The sequence below is a fragment of the Ahaetulla prasina genome, chromosome 9 (assembly GCF_028640845.1).
Source record: "Ahaetulla prasina isolate Xishuangbanna chromosome 9, ASM2864084v1, whole genome shotgun sequence".
Classification (NCBI taxonomy): Eukaryota; Metazoa; Chordata; class Lepidosauria; order Squamata; family Colubridae; genus Ahaetulla; species Ahaetulla prasina.
The window spans coordinates 24,547,528-24,567,271 of record NC_080547.1 but is presented as its reverse complement, the minus strand read 5'-3'; the positions used below and the strand labels follow the sequence as shown (position 1 = coordinate 24,567,271).

Sequence of the window (19,744 nt, the reverse complement as noted above, 5' to 3'; positions counted from 1 at the left end):
TTGTGCGTAGAAGGTCTTCTTCTTGCTTGGTGTGGTAAATGGTGCATTCAGTTTTTATTTGGTTATAAATATTTCTGTAGCAGTTTTTGAAGTTTGCTACAAGTTTGCTTTTTGTTTCTTCTCCAGAGGGATTTTCTTTAGGGATTGAAGCTGTTTTATTGATATGGGTAATTTTTTTTTAATTTTGGTGGTGATTTGTGGTATGTATAGTTTGATGATTCTGTTGATTTCAAGTAGGAAAACTCTATAGTGGTCTTCAGATACAGGTTGTGAACAGATTTTGCCAGTCAAGAGATGAGAGGTCATTATTTATAAGGTCATAGTTGGCTTTTTTGAAATTGTAGTTAGGAGTACTATTATTATGACGATTTATGTGAGGGCGTATATTGAGACAAAAGTCTATCATGCAGTGGTCACTGTTGGAAAAGGGTTCTTTTATTTGTAGTCCATAAATTGAGTTTATGTTATTGCAAAAGATGAGGTCAAGGCAGTTGTTGAGTCTTGTATTGTTAGTTACTAGTTTTTCAAGACCTAGGTTTGCAATGGCATTGTATAGTGTAGTATGGATTGGTTCAGTTGTACATTCATTTGTTATCCAGTTAATAAAAGGTAGATTTAGGTCACCCAAGAAGATGAGAGGATATGGGCAAGAGGTAGCCCATGTTAGCAGTGTGGTTAACATATTTGCATGAGCGATGTTGTAGTCAGGGCTCTGTAGCATAGTAAGAATCGAAGTGTGGTGTTAATGGACAAGTCACATACAATAATTTCAGGAAGAGAAAGTTTATGTGCAACTTGAATATTTTTTAGGTTCAGTGATTTTTTGTAAAAGATAGCTACTCCACCACCTCTGTGGTTTTCACGATCTGATCGAAAAACTTGATACTCTTTGTTTGAAATAATGGAGTCAGGGAGGGATGAGTTCAGCCATGTTTCACAAACAAATATAATATCAAATGTACCATTGTTTAACAAGAGGATAAATTCAGGTAATTTGTTTACAATACTTCTTGTATTTATTAATTTACATTTGAGACCTGCAGTGTTTGGTGTAGAAGAGGTAAGGGGCGTGCATACCTAGTTTTGATTGATAGTTGATTGAGGGTTATGTACAACAGGTGGTTGAAGGAAGGTTGGTTGAGCAATGAGTGGTTGATCATTGGATGGTTGGAGGTTTTGTACGGGTGGTTGGAGGTTAGTTGGTTAGTTAGTTAGTTTGTCCAAAGTTATGCAGGCTTAGAGCCAGGAATTCATTAACGCAGGTTCCCTAACATGTTCTACGGTCTTTTGTCCTCTTCCAACTTAAAAGTTGTCCTCACTAGGTTAGTTCCATTGAAGCAGAGAATGTAGCATTCATATCTGTTGTTGTAATAGGTTTTATCAACATCCCCCAATCTGCTGTCTTTCACATATGTTGAACTTTAATTCCCCAAAGAACATTCTGGCCTGAACTTCTGGGAGTTGAATTCTAGCATGGTTGTAGACAACAGATAGAGAAGATTGGAATGAGTAACAAGTGATACTATATCAATGAAAGAATGTTGAAGTCTTGTTTTGCCTGAAAGGAGTCCCTTCAAGCTTTACAATTAGATCTGGTTTATTTTTCCAGGGGCAGTGTGTGTATGTGTTTGTGTGTGTGCTGTTAATTCCTGCATTGGAGGACACACCTCTCAAGTATGGCATGCATAAACGCACTAGCGTGCCTACCATCCTGTCCTACTGTTCCTAATTATATTTAATCATTCTATGTGTTTATGGATATGTTTTGCCTATTTATATCCTTTTTTTGTGCCAATTTTTTCATGTGTCCATGTCTATGTCTAAACTCTTACTTGTTTCCTTGTTCTTGTTGATAAATAAATAAATGGTCACAGAACAATTAATATGCAACAGTATTAACTCATTGCTGCTCTGAGGAAGACTTAGTGTCATTTTAATGGGGATACTAATTGGCCTAATGGGTTTTATATCAACAGGATATAATGAAGATTTGTTTAATTGAGCAGATTGTTTGGGGGGGGCAGTTTTTAAAATTCACTTTATTGATAGAAATCCAATTCATTCCTACATAATAAAAGTTTCATAAAAGTTATGGAAACTTCAGTATGCAGTAAGCTCTGGTGTAACTCTAAGTGCCTGTGGATATATGTATGTATATAGTAATAGCACACTTAATATTGTTTTACAGCAGGGGTCTCCAACCTTGGCAACTTTAAGGCTTGTGGACTTCAACTCCCAGAATTCCTCAGCCAGCTGAAGTCCACAAGCCTTAAAGTTGCCAAGGTTGGAGACCCCTGCTTTACAGCATTCTCTGGTCGTTTACAGTCAGCCTTTTGCCCCCAACAATCCGAGTCCTCATTTTACCAACCTTAGGAGGATGGAAGGCTGAGTTAACCTTGAGCCAGTCAGGATCAAACTCCAGACTGTGGGCAGAGTTAGCCTGCAATATGCATTCTAACCACTGCACCACCAGGGCTCCTGATATACAAGACCAAGATGTGTGTGTGTGTGTGTGTGTGTGTGTGTGTGTGTATTATATCTACATATTGTATACATATACTGAACACACACAAAACACACCTTTTTGAACTCAGACCCTGGAGAAAATTTCAGTTCAATGTGTTGGATTTGTGTACCATCCAGGATGATTCTGGCTGCTGATAAGATGGTAGAGTAACAGTCTAAAAGTAGTTAGTTTAAGTTTAGATTCCTAACCTTCAATGAAGCATCAGGTTGTTCTGGAGATGGAGAGGCCATCACACCACCTTAAATTTCTTAGAGAAAGGAAGGGTTTGAAAAATATCTAGTGAGACTAATGCAATTAGCATTAAATATGGTTAGAATTAACCATCCCATTCTCATTTTTCTGTTTAGGTTCTGGGCTCATCAGTGGGACTATTTAAAAATAATGAACCTCTAAGTATCTTTGACAAAGGAAGAAATACTCTTAACTTCTGCTAAAATTAAACTTTGCATCAGCAAGGGTAGATCATTTAAACTCAGTCTGATGGGAATAATCTCAAGAGTTTTGGTACCTTAGCTATTAATTAAAACAGGCCTTCGAAGCCACAGAAGATTCTCCTCTCTTGATGAAAGAAATGAATCCTGATATTTTATCCCATCATCATTCTGCAAAAGAAAAAGATGCATAATTGGGTCTTTCTTTTAGATCTTTGCATCCAGAAATGCCTCTTAGTGAATATCAAATGAATGAATGTTGTGCTGTTTACAGTGGATTTATAACCCTAATGTTAAGTGGTACACCTTTGGAATTGTTAGGAGAAACAACTGCACCTAAATATTAGATTTTGCTTCCTTGTTTCATGCAGAGAATGAAACTCATGAAACACAAGCACTCACACACAATATGTATGTATATGTGAGATAGGATGATGATGATGATGATGATGATGATGATGATGATGATGATGATGATGATGATGGATAAATGATAGACGATAGAGGATAGAGAGAGAGATGATATATGATAGATACTGTAGGTGAGAGGGAGAGAGAGAAAGAGAGAGAGAGAAGGTCTGTTTATATATGTATATACAGTAAATACCTATCCTGTATGTATTTGTACACATATCTATCAGCATCTGAGTTTTCCTAAAGCAACAATGAAAAATAATATATTCCATGATATGTTTGGGGCCATTATTGTCATCAATCTACTGATGTTTGAATTAAGGAGTGCTTTCTCTAAGGAGTGCTTTTAAAAAATCAGGAACATGTAGTTGCAACAGAGGAAAAAGTACACCTCCTATAGGGCAATTGTTTTTCAACAAGCATCTATTCTCCTGGTGTCTTCCAAAGGTGTTCCTGGGATTTGCGTTACAACATTTTTCTTACACATCAGGAAGATACCAGAATTTGAAAATTTGCTGTATAAATTTAGGAAACGTCACTCTAGTATGGAAAGATGACTTGAATGAATATGCTAATAATGTCCTCTCCTCTCCTGTCTTCTTTCTTTTGTAACAATTGAACTTTCTTCTGTCAATAGGTCCTAGATGTGAATCAATCCCATGATGCAACATGTCTCCCCAGCGCCATCTCTGACAATGATGGCCACACAGACCGTACCCCCTCCCCCTTATCAAGAACCCCAACAGGTGAGTATTCCTTTTGCAAGCACACCGTTCTGTTTTGCAACATTTATAGGCATGCTACAGGATTGCAGAGAGCAAGAGAAAAGCAAGAAGGGCAGAGTACATTTTAATCGTTCCAACCACATCTTTTCCCACACTTCCATATGTATATTACAACCAAAAATTTTAGCCCACTTTATCTTTCACATTCTTCTCCTCTTTTAAATTTCAATACAAGGTTATATGCGTTGTAGCAATTGCATGTTCATCAATGCTACACAATTCATTTTCAAACTCAGTCTTACAAATGTTCAGAACCATAAATTGTTCTGTCTATTATGAATCTGTGTAGATAGGAGAACCATTGGCAATTATATCCCTCTGCCACCAATTCTTCTCTTGATTTTTATTTTCCCCTTGAGAAAACCTGGAATTATGGGTGCCTTTTCTTTCTAGACATCAACAGTAGAATTTACAGGATTTGGAAGGAATCAACTTTGGAAGAGGGATGTTGTATAAATTCGCCAGCTATAAGGAGACACTCTTCTATTTCTCTTGTTAATGTTTCCCTTGGAGAAATGCAGAAGATTTAAGGTCTATAAAAAAGAAGGGATGGTCTCTCTGTAGCTCATGCCTATAGCATACCAGAAGAGCCTTGGGCCACTAACATCTGCCCACTGATATTTTAACATCAGTTGGTGATGATAGTTATTGTTGTTATTCTGAGGCTAAGAAAAGATTGTCATAATTCTGAATTCAAGATAAGAATTTTTAGATATTGATAGAATGACTGCCAGGAGGAAAAAAATCCCCTTCAATTTAATACCAGTTGTCATATTTTTTTAAACAGAGAGGGTTTTCTTTAAAAAATTGTCCAAAGGAAAAGAGTACAGGTAGTCCTCAACTTACAACAGTTCATTTAGGGACCATTCGAAGTTATGATGACACTGAAAAAAGTGACTTATGACCGTTTTTCACACGTACAACTGTTGCAGTATCCCCATGGTCAGGTGATCAAATTCAGACACTCGGCAACTGACTCATTACTTATGATGGTTGCAGTGTCCCAGGATTTTGCGACCTTCTGATAAGCAAAGTCAATGGTGAAGTCAGAAATTCACTTAACAATTGTGGCAAGAAAGGTCGTAAAATTCACTTTACAATTGTCTTACTTAGCAACATAAATGTGGTGCTCAATTGTGGTTGTAAGTCAAGGACTACCTGTATTTCTGATAAATCATTCCATGTGGTGTAGGGCAGGGGTCTCCAACCTTGGCAACTTTAAGACTGGTAGACTTCAACTTCCAGAACTCTGAGAGTTGAAGTCCACAAGTCTTAAATCCACAAGTCTTAAAGTTGCCAAGGTTGGAGAGCCTTGGTGTAGGGTATTCCTGCATTGATTTAGTTATGAAGGCCTTCCTTGGACAACCCTCTCCAGTGTTCATAACCTCATAGACTTTCCATGTTTCCATAACCCCAAGAGAAGAATTTAGGAGGAACCTGCTTCCTACTGACTTGTTCACTAGTACAGCTACCCTGATATCTGGGGAATTCCTGCCCTTGGACACTTGTCTGGAGAAGTTTTCCTCATGGAAAAATGTGAATAAAATAATCCACCTATTTCCCTATTATAAACCTGGTGGTCCATTGAGAGGCATTTTTGACCAACCTTAGATACCACTAAATTTCAAAATGCTAGGACACATTGAGAGCACTTAAGGAAAAGTTGCCTCTCAGGAATCTAGTTCAGGGGGTAGAAATTACTGTACCTTACAGGGGCAAAAAAGGACCTATTTTGGATTCCTAGAATAAAACTACCGGTAGTTGCCTTTATGCTATCAACATTTTTCTTCCTCATTATGCTTTTGTTCCCAGGTCAATTTGTAGACATTAGAAGAGAGCAGAAGGAGATCAAGAGGGTTAGACTAAAGGTCTTTATTGGGTTTGGGGCTTCCTATGGTGGCCAAACATAGGGAAGCTACTATATGTTTATACAGGAGGCAGATATTAGCCTTCCCTCATTATTTATTTATTAGAATTTATCAAACAAAAACGAGAGCAAGAATAAGAGAATAAAAATACAAAGATGGGGATAATAGGCACATTAGTGCATTTATGCACGCCCCCTCTACTGACTACTTAAGGTCCACAGAAGTCAATTTGTGACTGAAACTGTGAAAATTTGTAGCTGAAACAACTGAATCAAGTAGGGCATTCCAGACTTTGACAACGTTTACAGAAATCATATTTTTACAGTCAAGTTTAGAATGATTTACACTGAGTTTAAAGCGGTTGATAGCACGCATATTTTGTTTGCAATTAAAACAAAAAAAATCATTTACAGGTAAAACATTATTATGTATAATTTTGTATGCAATACCTAGGTCTGGCTTCAAGCGACACAGTTCTAAATTATCCAGACTGAGAATTTTGAGCCTAGTAGCATAGGTAACTCTATTGTGTGCAGAAGAGTGCAAAATTTTTCTCATGAAGTACTTCTGAACCCACTCAATTGTACTGATGTCAGATATATGGTGGGGATTCCAAACAGTTGAACAATACTGATTGGTCTAGCATAAGTTTTATAAGCTCTAATTAGCAAGATAATGTTTCCAGGAAAAAAAACTGCACAAAATTAAATTTACAATTCTTAATGCTTTTTTAGCAATGCTGTTACGGTGAACTTTAGAGCATAGATTGTCAGAGATAAGTACACCTAAGTCCTTGGCAATGTGAGGGTCATCAGCTAGTTCAATGCCACCTAGCTTGTACTTGACATTCTGATTACGTTTACCAATACATAAGACAGTGCATTTATTGATCAAAATGTGAAGTTGCCAAATAGATGACGAGATCACTTTGCAAAACAACAGAATTATCTGTTGTTTATGGTCCAGTAATATTGTGAATTACAGCTTTATCCTCCATGAATGCATCTCATTCCTTTTCAAAGCATTATAAATTGCTGTCCTTCACAAACCTTGTGGAAAAAAGCTTCATTATTTAGTTATGAGTGTATTGTATACTCTGTTCTTGTGTGAAGTAATATTGCCTCTCCTTCTCATGTAAGCTTTAAGTAATAATGGAGAAAAAGCTGAGTGAATCACATCCAGGCTGAAAGTCTTATTTTTATATATACATTGTGCTTATGATCCAAGTATCATGTTAATTAGAACTAGCAACCAACCTCTGGCTGACCAAATGAAGAATAAAATAATATATCCCATATTTGTTAAACAGGTAAATCCTCCTATTTATGCAGATGAGGACTTCAAGATTGTGTTTTCACAATGAAGCATTGCATTTATTTATTTATTTTGCATCCAGGATAATTAAATCTGTGGAACTCACTAGGGCAATAAAATTAAATCTGTGTCTCTGCCAAATGTGTGATGATGGGCATTGACTTAGATGACATGAAATGGGATTAGACACATTCATACAGGAGACATCTGTCAAAGGCTATTTATGACAATAGCTACTTGTCTGATATCTTCCATGGCGGTTATTACTTACGGATACAGATTAGACAAAATAAGTAAAATAAAAATATGCTACCTAGAGTCACTTCTGGTGAGATGGGCAACCATATAAAATTGATATTTTTATAAAGAATGGAAAACATACCCCATTGTGCCAGCTGCTGAGGAGCACAAGAGGGAATAAAATTCTTCAGTGGGTAATGGGAACATCTGGTAAAGGATTATGAAAAATAATGTGGCTTCTTTAGATCAAGTTTACTGAGCTGAGGTGGTGCAGTGGTTAGAATGCAGTATTACCAGCAGTTCGATTTTCACCAGCTCAAGGTTGCCTCAGCCTTCCATCCTTCCAAAGTTGGTAAAATGAGGATCCAGATTGTTGGGGGCAATATGCTGACTCTGTAAACCACTTAAAGAGAGCTTAAAACATGATGAAACAGTATATAAGTCTGTGATATTGCTATTTTATTTGGATCTCATGTTAGTTTCTTATTGCAGACCAAGCCAATGTTCATAGCCTGATCTTAACTTATCCTCTCCAACAGGTTAAAAATCAAAAGCCAAATGATTTCATTTCTTGCCGTTGTATTATATATTTATAATTAAATTTAGTTTTAAACTCCATAAGAATATAATCAAGGGTTTTTTTAAAACTGCGATAAAGAGGTGGTTCAGCTTTAATTCTTCTTAAAGATTTCAAAATAATTGTATTTTGTTTGCGGAAAAGGAAATCCTGAGCTTGAATGACCAAGTTTTCATACCAGGGTTATTCCATATTTACACAAGCTTTCTGATTCCCTTAAGTTAAGGTTTTGTTTTGTTTTCTATAAAGTTACAGCTGCTGAAATTAGGGGAATTTCAGCTTTCATTTAGAAATAAGGGGGCAAATTGGAAGAGGCACAAATGTGCTGCAAAAAAGCTTACAGTTTGTGTCTTAAAAGTCTCATAAATATAAAGCATTCCTACAGATCATTGTAAAATATTTGCCATCTAACAATGGACATCCTTGTTTTATCAAAATGTCCCTTTCTATCATTTACTAGGCCTATGTGAGTTCAAAGCTTTGCCTTGAGAAAATTCTTTTCACCACAAAGACAGGGCTGATTTCTCATCTCTCCCTCTCTCCTTTCGATCTTCTTAACATCTCTGTCTGATCCACAAAGTGATCAACTCAAGGTCAACCATTCAGCTTCATGGATAAAATGAGATTTAGACACTAAAATCAGGTAGGCCCCAGAGACACAGATGAAATTTTGAGAATAAGTTGAGGATATTCTCCCAAAATGGCTTCCTTGGGTTGCCTAGTTATAAAATGGATTCTGCCAGTAGGAATAGTTCAATCCAACATACTGATTTTACCAGAGGCAATCTTTGATCTTCTGTCTGCCAGCCTCTTTAATTTCCTTCAAGATAGGCTGTCTATCACCTCAGTTTACCTTTGCTTTTTTTCCCCTTCATGGCAAATAGGTGCTCTTCCAAACCTTCTCTTTTTATTCTCTAAGAATAGGTGTAGTGAGACTTTTTATAAAGAAAAAAAAATCTTTGCAGCGTATATACTTTTCTTCTTTTCTTTAAAAGGGATATTTGAAAAGAATATCAGCAAGAATATCAGCAGCAAGACAGGGGAGACATTGCGGGAGCTACAATGATATCTCTAAGGAGCACCATTATTGCACATGTAAGGATAAGGACTTCACTTATCATTTCTGTCATGAGAAATGGTTCCTCTAAGTGGTATCTGCAGGGGGACAAGAACAACAGAATGACTAAAGTTAGGTCACAACACAAGTCCTGCCCCTTTTCTGGATATGTGTCTTGGCATTGCACGTGTGTGAAAGGGATACAGATCCTATAAATGCTGATGGTTCTATATTATTTATGGATGATCTGTGTTTTCTTCAACCTCAAGTCCTCAACTAGACGCCTGGAAATTTGAGGATTCTGCATAACATCTTAGCTCTTGCTAGCACTGCACTCTTATGGACAGAGAGCTTTGATGTTGTTTCTGAGATCTGTTGGACCCATTCTCTCAGTTTAGAAGTCACAACCCTGAGTGTTTCTATTACTGCTAGGAGCTCTGTATGTGTCTGTAATACGAATAGTAAAAACTATGGTGGCAACGTGTGGTTTAATTCATATCATTTTTAATCTTGTTGGATTGCAATGCCCTGGATTGAAAATATTATTTAGTCTAATGGTTCTCTCAATGTATTACAGTGCTAAAACCAGGACAATTAACAAAACTCTTAGGAAGAAAAGGCCTAAGATAAAACTGGGATAAGTGAGCTGAGCCAATTACCCGGCTCCTAGGATTCCAGGAACTAATTCTGGGCTCTCAGTACAATAAACCTTTTATTTATTTTTTCAAGTAGTCTAATCTGTCCTTAGAGGCAGCCATATGTATCTTTGTAGATTAGGAACACTCTAACACAGCTTTCTCCAACCCATCCCTTCTATATATGTTGAATTTCAATTACTGTAAATGTTCGTGAAAGTTTTTGCTAGTTTTCTTTCTGGTGAAATGTGTAAACAGAGAGGGAAATTCCCAACAGGAATCTAAGAGAGATATTGAGCAAAAATTGAATTGACAGATTCACCCATCGCTTCTGCAAATGTGCACACAGGTGTTGGCACTGAACCAATACTTTAAGTACCTGTACATTTAGAGACTGGATGCTAAATGGATGGAAACTGATCCATACCATTGGATTGCCCTTCATATTATATGATATTGTGACTGATATTTGCAACATCCTGCCTGATCTAAAATTCTAACATGAAGAAATTGTGGGCAAGAGGCTGTTGGAGAAGACTGTGTCTAAGCTCTGTGTTTCAGCACAACCCTGAATGCCTCCTTTCCTGTTAATTAAGGCTAAGAGCTTTAAATTGGGGGTTCTTGTTATTTTGGTAGAGCCTAACAGCTTTAGGATTAAGTTTTCTGGCCCTGAATGTTTGGAATCCTTCCATAACTGCTGCAAACCAACAACTGGGAGAAGTTTGGAGCTGAAGGGATTAGGCTGTTAGCGGAATAAGAAACCTCAAGTGTTACAAAGAATGCAGATTGAGGTTAGTTAAGTGTGAAGAGCCTAATTTAATTCACATTATACTGTGGATTAACAAATCACAGCTGCTGAAAGAACCCCGTGGCTCCTCACTGTGTCAAAACACTTTCGTGTCCCAGGAGAAAGTGATCACTGCGTCGAATACATGTTTCCTGGTTGGCCAAAATTGTGCCAAACGACACTTCACTGTTTCCACACTGGAAGTACCAAATCCAACAATAGATCTGTGACATCAGCAACTATCACCAGTCAACATTTTGAGTTTTTAGGAAAACTTGCAAAAGATGGGGTTGTGTTTCTTAGATAGCCTTTGTATGGGCAACTCATTTGCCATCAGAGCTGGGTTAGAAAAAGGGCTTGCAATTTAAACTACAACCTGGCAAAACCTTATAATTGCTTCCTTGCCTGTTAAAGTCTTGATTTTGCAGTGAGGACAATTTGTCTTCTGCTCTTTAACCATTTTTTAAAAAAAAATGCTTGCAGCTTTGCAAGGCCATAAAACAATCGTTTATGTTGGGGTGGGGGGTGGGGAATAACTGGAATGCAACTGGAACTGATTAGCTCCCATTGGATTCCTGGCTAGTGTTGATAGAAGTGCACTGATTTCTAGTAGAATATCTCCAAACATCATGAGAAGTAATAGAGTCCATTTCAGAAGGTGCTTCTAGGAACATAGGAAATAACTGAACACTAAACCATTTTACATTAGCCTACTGTATTATTTACAGAGGGATGATTTAATCCTCTGACAATGTTGGATATGGTCCAGAACTTGCCAAAATTGATTGGCTGAATGAGTGGTCAGGTTTATAAGGCTGCCGAACACAAGAAATGTGACTCTGAATTGTTATGTTCAGTGTTACAGAAGCAGCGGGTTACACAGGGAGTAATTATGCTAATTGTATTTTAAAAATTAAAAGTAAATCAGTTTCAGTTGTGTCATTCCTTGTTCCCTTTTTTTCCAAATCCTGGTAGCTATTGAGAGGAAAACCCTAGCACTATCCTCAGAGCAACATCCATCTTGAAAAAGAGCTTGTTATCTCTGATCCTGAAATCACCTCACAGATCGGATGTTTTGTTCACTAAGCTTCAGCTCTTCAACACATAGATGTGTTTCCAAAATGCCACAGTATATTGAATCAGTTTAGCCAGGAGTGGGCCAAATGCATCACGTGCTGGCTCTGCCCCTGCCTAGTTTAGCGAAGGAGGAAAAAGTCCTGATACGTCATGTGATGCCATTGTGACAAAGCGAGTTTGACACCCCTGGTTTAGCCCTATAGTAGGCTTCTAGCATTCTTGGCCAATTGTCTTCCTGATTTTCCTTTCCCTGGTTGTTTTATTTAGCAGGCCCTGGGGATTATTTGCATTCACATAGTGCAAACTACAACTAGCTCCCATCCCTCACCTATTCTGTTTTTATTCTTATGAATCTAGCCCAGGGGTAGTCAACCTTTTTATCCCTACCGCCCACCTTTGTATCTCTGTTAGTAGTAAAATTTACTAACCGCCCACCGGTTCCACAGTAATGTGCTGTGTATCATCGTCTGCGTATGTCTCTTGCGCATCGTGGATTGGGTTTGGGGGGGCACCGGCTACCAGCTCTGCTTGTCTGTTGCAGCTGGGTGGTGTGGGGGGAGATGCGCGAGCTATTCTGGGATGAGGCTCTTTTGTTTGTGGTCGCACTATAGCGCCATTTAGTTTCACTTACGTAACGTGAACTAAACTTATGTGCGGGCGATACAAATAGTATATTTTCAGAAATTTAAATTGTCACAGGGAATTTTATGAAAACCTAATGAAAATGTTTTTAAATAATGCTATGATTTTTTTAAAAAAGTCAATTAAATTAAAAAAAAGGAAAGTGCTTCAGTATCGGACAAAACCCCTACCGTCCACCATGAAAGCTGGAACGCCCACTAGTGGGCGGTAGGAACCAGGTTGACTACCACTGATCTAGCCATTTCTGCTACATCACTTTGTCCGTATTTATTTTGTGGATAACTTCTTGAATAGGATATTTATCCGAAATCAGTATATCTAATCCAAATTCCATATCAGTTGAACTGACCAGTGTGTTTCTGGATCCCAGTTTAAAATTAGCTTTTTATGCCTTTTCTACAGGGGTGAAATGCTTCTGGTTCGGACTGGATCGCTCGATCCGGTAGCGACGGCAGCGGGTTGTTCGGAGAACCGGTAGCAAAAATCCTTGCCCACCCCCTTTCTTTGGCCGAAAAAAATGCTTTTAAAAGTAAAAAAAAGCCTCTGATGATCATGCAACTCAGCTGGGATTGTCAGAATCCTTTCAAAGCATTTTTCCTACAAGCTTTTTGGCCGAAGAGGCTGTAAAAAAAAGCTTTTAAAGGGTTCTGGCGATCAAGCAACTCACCTGGGATTGTCAGAATCCTTTCAAAGCACTTTTTCTACAAACTCTTTGGCCGAAGAAGTTGTAGAAAAAATGCTTTTAAAAGTAAAAAAAAAGAGTTGGCCACGCCCACCCAGTCACATTATACCCTCCCACCAAGCCACGCCCACAGAATCAGTAGTAAAAAAATTTACATTTCACCCCTGCTTTTCTACATAATAACTTATGTAGAAAAAATGCCCTGACAAATCCCGCCAATACCCTTTGAGGCTAGCTTCAGTATTGGCCAATACATTGCATTTAGAAAGCTCACAAAAATGATATTGCCTCTTGGCAGCTGGTGGTCAGCTTGTATGAATCTACAAGTTGGAGATTATCCAACATTCCACCAGTTGAGACAAGCTCAACTAAAGGACTCTTTGCATCTGAATGAATTTATTTGGATCTCGCTGGACTCTTCTATCACTGGTAAGATGAGCTGAAGGGCCTGGCACAGAAGTGAGACCTCTTCTATGGCGAGAGAAGAGGGACCTCTTCTCATTCATAGAGAACCTCCCCCATGAAATGGACAAGTGGCTATTTCCCTGTTTTTAAATTGCCATTAAAGAATTAGAAGTTCCCATCTGCTTTCAAATGAATACATCCTCACTTTATGAAGTGGAGCATTTACAGCTGTTAAAATGTGAAATGTCTTAGGCTGTCAATTCCATTAATTTATAATTTATAGATTATTACTATAAATACTATATGTTTTTCAAAATTTCTTTGGGGAGGCTTCATCGCTTTATCTGGGTTTAGTATTTTAAATAAGTTAAAAGTAAGGACAAAATTAAGGAAACAAACAGGCATACATTCTCTGTGTTTGCATGTTTGCTTAGTAAACTCAAGGGACTTCTAGGTAGGACTGAAATGAAATCATAATGATTGGATTCTTTCTGAATACACCTATTAAATCTACAAAGTGGCTTAGTTTTAGCATACCCTCGTTCGATATTTTTTTAAAAAAATCTGTTCTGTACATAATTCTTTTTTATTTCAGCCATTTTCTCCTTTGTTTTGCAGATGAACTATACGTTGATAGCTTTGAGTCCTTTAGAATCTTCCTGGAAGCTTTTAACTAACAGGTTCACGTCTATCAAATATCCTTTATATCAGGGGTCTCCAACCTTGGTCCCTTTAAGACTTGTGGACTTCAACTCCCAGAGTCCCTCAGCCAGCAAAGCTGGCTGAGGAACTCTTTGTCAGCCTCCACTCCAATCCTCACATCCTTTTGTACTCTTTATATTCAGTAGTTAGATTGCATGGGGTTTTTATGTGTAATGTAAATAAGTAGAGAGGGCCCTTTAAGAGTGTTGTCTGACATAGTTTGAATTCAACAGGAATGTTAGAGCGGGCTTTCAACGGACATTGCATTCCTGAGATGATTTACAGCCAGAGACCTGCGGAAGAAGATGGGGGGGGGGTGAGAAGGAGCTGGCATTGGACCAAACCTGCTGACCTCTTGGGGAGAGGAGGGACTAACGATGGGATATGGAATGTTAGCCATATTTTGTCTCAGATTCAACTTTATACTGCTGCAGTCATGATGTATTTAGTAAAAGTACTTTTCTTTATTTGCAAATGAAGTCAAGGTGTATTCTTTCCTAAATATAATCAGAGGCAGCCTGACACTCTGGGAGTTGAAGTCCACAAGTCTTAAAGGGACCAAGGTTGGAGACCCCTGCTTTATATAATTTAAACATTCCCTTAAAGATTCCTGAGATAAGTCTAAATAAAAAGCCCATTTCCTTTACTTCAGCAAATGATCTCTGCTGATCATTTCATGTTCCTTCTTTCATTTTTTAAGGTTATTGGATCATGGGGGAGTGACAAAGCTATTGACCACTCAACTCCTCCAGCTGCCCATCATTTTCAACAAACTCCCCTTAAAGTTGAGACCTCCAAAGATGTCCACTTGCACAGAGGTCACAAAGGTCAGTTTGGACCATGTTTCAGAAGCTTTTTGGTAAAGGAAGAGAAAGGTTTGAAGAGGTGGTCTGCCACCTAGAAATTGCTCTAATTCCAATCCTTACTTCTGTAAATAAAATAATGGAATTGTTTGGCGACATTAAAGACATGAAGGCATCGGTAGGCAGACTTGTTATAATAACTTTAGTTAAGTAAGACAGGTTCCTTCTCTGGGACATAATAGGATCCTGCGGCAGTTAAAAGACTAATGTATTACATCAGATTTCATGGATTGCCATCTATTCCTTGCACCTGAGGAAATATTGTGACCCATAAATCATCTGTGACAATATGTTTTTTGAATCTTAATGTTTTTAAGGTGCCACAAGTTTTTTACTTATTGTTTCGGAAGAATGGAGTGTGGGGGGAGGGTTAGAAACAAGCAGACAGCAGTTTAAACATTTGTATTCCATAGAATAATAGTTATCTCAAGAAGCATTAAAAGTAAAGACTTTCTTGGGGCAAAATTAATTTAAAATTATGTAGATTAGGAGAACTGAATAAAAATGACTCCATATGTTAGGAAGGTAAACATCTGCAAAAAAATTGGATTAAAAAAAGGCAAAATAAATCAACAAAACAAAGATTGTTTAACACAAACCATAAAAACAAACTGAAGTTTTCTTTTACTTAATTGCACATCTGTATCTCTCACTAGCTATTTTCTGATTTCCCCAAACTGGAAACTAAAACCTCAACTGTTAACCCTGAACATAGAAGACCCCAAATTTAGTTTGTGGTTTCTCAAGTTAGGGCTAGGGGGGAAAATAAACCCTTCCTAAACTTCTGACAAGCATCACTAATTGGCATCAACAATAAATGCTAAATGGAGCATTAGTCCCATTCTGTGTTTGATTTCCCAACCTGTGGCTTTCATATGGTTCAGACCACAATTCCTTGAATTCCCAAAGGAGATGCTAAAAGGAGGTACACAGGTTGCTAGTTCAAAATGGAGTTATAGTTCTACAATTCCAGGAGGACAGCAGGTTGGAGAATACAAGAGTGAGCAAGAATTACCAGTTAAAAGACTAAGTAATGTATTAAATCAGAAGATTTCATGGATTATCCCCTCCTTGCATTTCATGAGGTAGATTGGGATCCATAAATTGTCTGTGACAATGTCCATGGAGATTCTCAGTCATCCAGGTCATGATTGTCTCAAAGGTGCTTTTCCAAAACACAACGGTACTTTCTTAGTTTTTCCTTGAAGACATTTCACTTCTCATCCAAGAAGCTTCTTCAGTTCTGATTGAATGGTGGAGGATGAAAGGATTTATATTCCTTACAGTCATCTGATCATTAGCAATAGCAATAGCACTTAAGCACTAATAGACTTATATACCACTTCACAGTGCTTTACAGCCTTCTCTAAGCGATTTACAGAGTCAGCATATTGCCCCCAACAACCTGGGCCTCATTTTACCGACCTCAGAAGGATGGAAGGCTGAGTCAACCTTGAGCCGGTGAGATTCGAACTGCCAAACTTCTGGGCAGCTGGCAGTCAGCAGAAGTAGCCTGCAGTACTGCATTCTAACCACTGTGCAACCATGGTTCCCATTAGCATCTCTCTGAGAATTATTGAGGCCACTTGGAGGCCTATGACAATATATATTCTTTAAACTTTAAGATGTCCCAAGTCTTTGATCCTTACAGAAGACTAAGAGTGATGGAAAAGAATTAGAAACAAGCAAACAACAGTTTAAACATTTATATTCCATAGTTATCTCACTGGACTATAAGGTGCTGCAACTTCTTTATTCTTTCAGAAGACTGAGAGTTATGGGGGGAAAATTAGAAACAAGTGAACAACAGTTTAAACATTTATATTCCATAGAATGGTAGTCATCTCAAGAAACATTAAAAATAAAGACTTTCTCTGAGCAAATTCCCAAACTGCACAGGTAAACAGCTGTAGTTCTACCACATGAGGAGGACAGCAGGTGGAAGAATACAAGAGTGAGCAAATGTCCCTTTGTCTTGCTTATAGTCTTTCCAAGAGACGGGGCAGAGGTGCTGTGCTCAACAATGCAAAGACGGCTTTGCCACCTTGTCAAGGAGTGTAATCTTTGATGAGGAGCCTCTTCTCCAAGTCACATGGGCCTCGTTATCCTCCTCTCTAAAATGACTCCCTCTGGTGAGAAAGGTCACTTTGCACAAATGATACCTTCGGCGGGGGCTTTTATGGCTTTGTGGGACTTCTCTGTCATTGTTCCCTCGCTTGGCTGCACCTCTTGGTTACTTCCTTCCCCATCAGCCCACCCCAGCTCCAGTGCCTGAAAGTTGAATGGACCTGGCGCTTTACTAAATGCAGATCCAGCCCTCATTAGCTATTCCTTGTGAGTGACTTTTTTCTTGCTTAGGCAGCTGAAACTAGAAGCAGAAGAGGCAGCAGGGAAATGTAGTTAACAGCTGTGGGGAATTGAAAGACATTTTTGACAATAGAAGAGCTTCATCATTGTCAGTCTTTCTCACCAAAGTCGGGCTGTTGGGGATTTTTTTCCCTCCTAATTTTGCAAGAGGCTAGTGGAAAAAGACTGATAAAAATGAAATGTGACATTTATGGCAGACAAGCTACCCCATCCCACCTCTGCTACAGCCAATCCATTGGCTCAAAGACAGCCTTCAAACATCAGAAAAGAGCTTGTAGGTGGGGTTTTTTTTAAGTCTCATATTAAAATAGGCGTTGTCAGTTCTCAAAAGCTTTCTCCCTCCAAGAAAGAGGTTTGTGGTTTTCTGTCATACTCTCTGCTGGATTAACATGTGATGCAATCTGTGTATCTAGTAAATAAATGCTTAATACTAAATAGACTATGATACTTAACGATGACCCTACTTTCCACATAGTTTAGGAAAAATAAATTGAGTCAAAGAAAGAGATGAATACTTGATTGATTTAGTTGACTTTGCGTTATTTAGATGCCAAAAGGTATGTTGATAATTCTAAAATACACAAAGGTGGAAGAAGAGTTGTTAGCATTAGCCAGTGCTTTGACCAGCCCGTAGCATCCCCCTTCTGATTCCATTAAGGTTGAAAGAACTGGTAAGGCGCTCCATAGTTTTGGAGCAGAACTCTGTTAACTGATGACAATGGCCATTATGTTCCAATGAATCAACTCTTGCTTTACATTCTTTCCAAATCTCTTGCATTACACAGATCTCTGGTCATTTGGCTGTGAAATGCATTCGGTCTGGAGCAGCGGATGTAATACGATTTGGTAAAATCCTGTTTAGAATTTCCACAGCGATTCATTAGCTGTGTCCACCCCATCAACAATAAAGATAACAAGCTGTTTTCACCATCCATTTCTGAGGAGTTTTAACTCAAAGAGCCTCCTTTTATCCTTCCTTTACTTGTGCTGTTCATATTTTGTTTAAAGGCAGTTGCTTTCATTTACTCTGAAGTTTTCAGCTCATTTCCCCCTGAGAGAGAATTGTCTTTCATTGATGCTGACTGGGGTGCATTTTCTTAGTGTGGGGATTTAACAAAACAGAGTAACAGAATAACAGAGTTGGAAGGGACTTTGAAGGTCTTCTAGTCCAACCGCCTATTCATGCAGGGGACCCTATACGATTCTAGACGGCTGTCCAATTTCTTCTTAGAAACCTCTAGTGATGGAGCAACTACAATTTCTGGAGGCAAGTCATTCCACTGATTAATTGTTCTAACTGTCAGTAAAGTTCTCCTTTTTTCTAGATTTTTTTTTTGTTTCCTCCTCTTCTTTGCTGCTTAGATATTGGAACATGTAACTAATATGACACTGAGTTGTCTATTTTTATGAACACAAACCAACTTGTTAATTATCCATCTGGGAAGGCATTATATGTATTTGTTTGTCTCCTTCTCCCTTGCCCCTAGGGTTTCAAGATGATACACTTAGTACTCCGTTCTCCAGTTTTATCTCCTAACTGTAATCTAGTGCAGGGGTCTTCAACCTTGGTACTTTAAGACTTGTGGACTTCAACTCCCAGAATTCCTCAGCCAGCAAATCTAGTTCTAATGTTCTAGATCTAGTGCTCTAGTGTTTGGGTAGATTGATCTGAGGAATACTTCCTGGCCAAAGTCACCCAGCTACATGGCTAATTTTTGTCATATTTGGGATACTTTGTGAATGCACTAGCACTGCTGATTGGGAATTTTGCAAAGTTACAGCTCTGACATTAAAGATTATTAGGTTCAGAAAGACCTTTCTAGAGCAATTAATTTGAAAATGATGAGAACAACTATAGACTTTGCCCTCCAGATTTGATTATTTAAGCATGTCTACTCCAAAATAACTTCTAGTAAGTTCAGTAGAGCTTTCTTCCAAGTACGTGTCTGTAAGATTTCACCCTAAATTGATACGAATATTGTTATTTTAGTACAGGTAGTCCGTGACTTACAGCAATTCACTTAGTGATCATTTGAAGTTACAATGGCACTGAAAAAGTGACTTTATGACCATTTTTCACACTTATGACTTGCAGCTTCCCCATGGTCATGTGATTTACATTTGGATGCTTGACAACTGACTCACACTTATGACGGTTGCAGTGTCCTTGAGTCATGTGATCCCCTTTTGCAACCTTCTGACTAGCACAGTCAAGGGGGAAGCCTTGTAATATGGTTAGTAACAACCATGTTATTAATTTGAGAACTGTAGCGATTTACTTAACAACTATGGTGTGAAAAGTTGTAAAATGGGGCAAAACCCCCTTAAAGAATTTCTCACTTAACAACATGCATTTTGGGCTCAATTGTGG

The 19,744-nt window shown here is 38.2% G+C and overlaps 1 protein-coding gene across 12 annotated transcripts in view; it reads left to right on the top strand.

The window, feature by feature from the left end:
* PKNOX2 (PBX/knotted 1 homeobox 2) overlaps positions 1-19,744 on the top strand; it is a 345,970-nt gene that overhangs the window by 225,578 nt on the left and 100,648 nt on the right. For 10 of the 12 annotated variants that reach the window (XM_058194341.1, XM_058194335.1, XM_058194332.1 and 7 more), the window contains one exon: positions 4,010-4,118. In XM_058194341.1, the coding sequence (XP_058050324.1) occupies positions 4,032-4,118 (87 nt within the window). In that variant the 5' untranslated portion in view covers positions 4,010-4,031. Of the gene's footprint in view, positions 1-4,009; positions 4,119-14,843; positions 14,971-17,016; positions 17,139-19,744 lie in introns of those variants that run through there. The other 2 variants (XM_058194342.1, XM_058194343.1) reach the window with 2 other exon arrangements.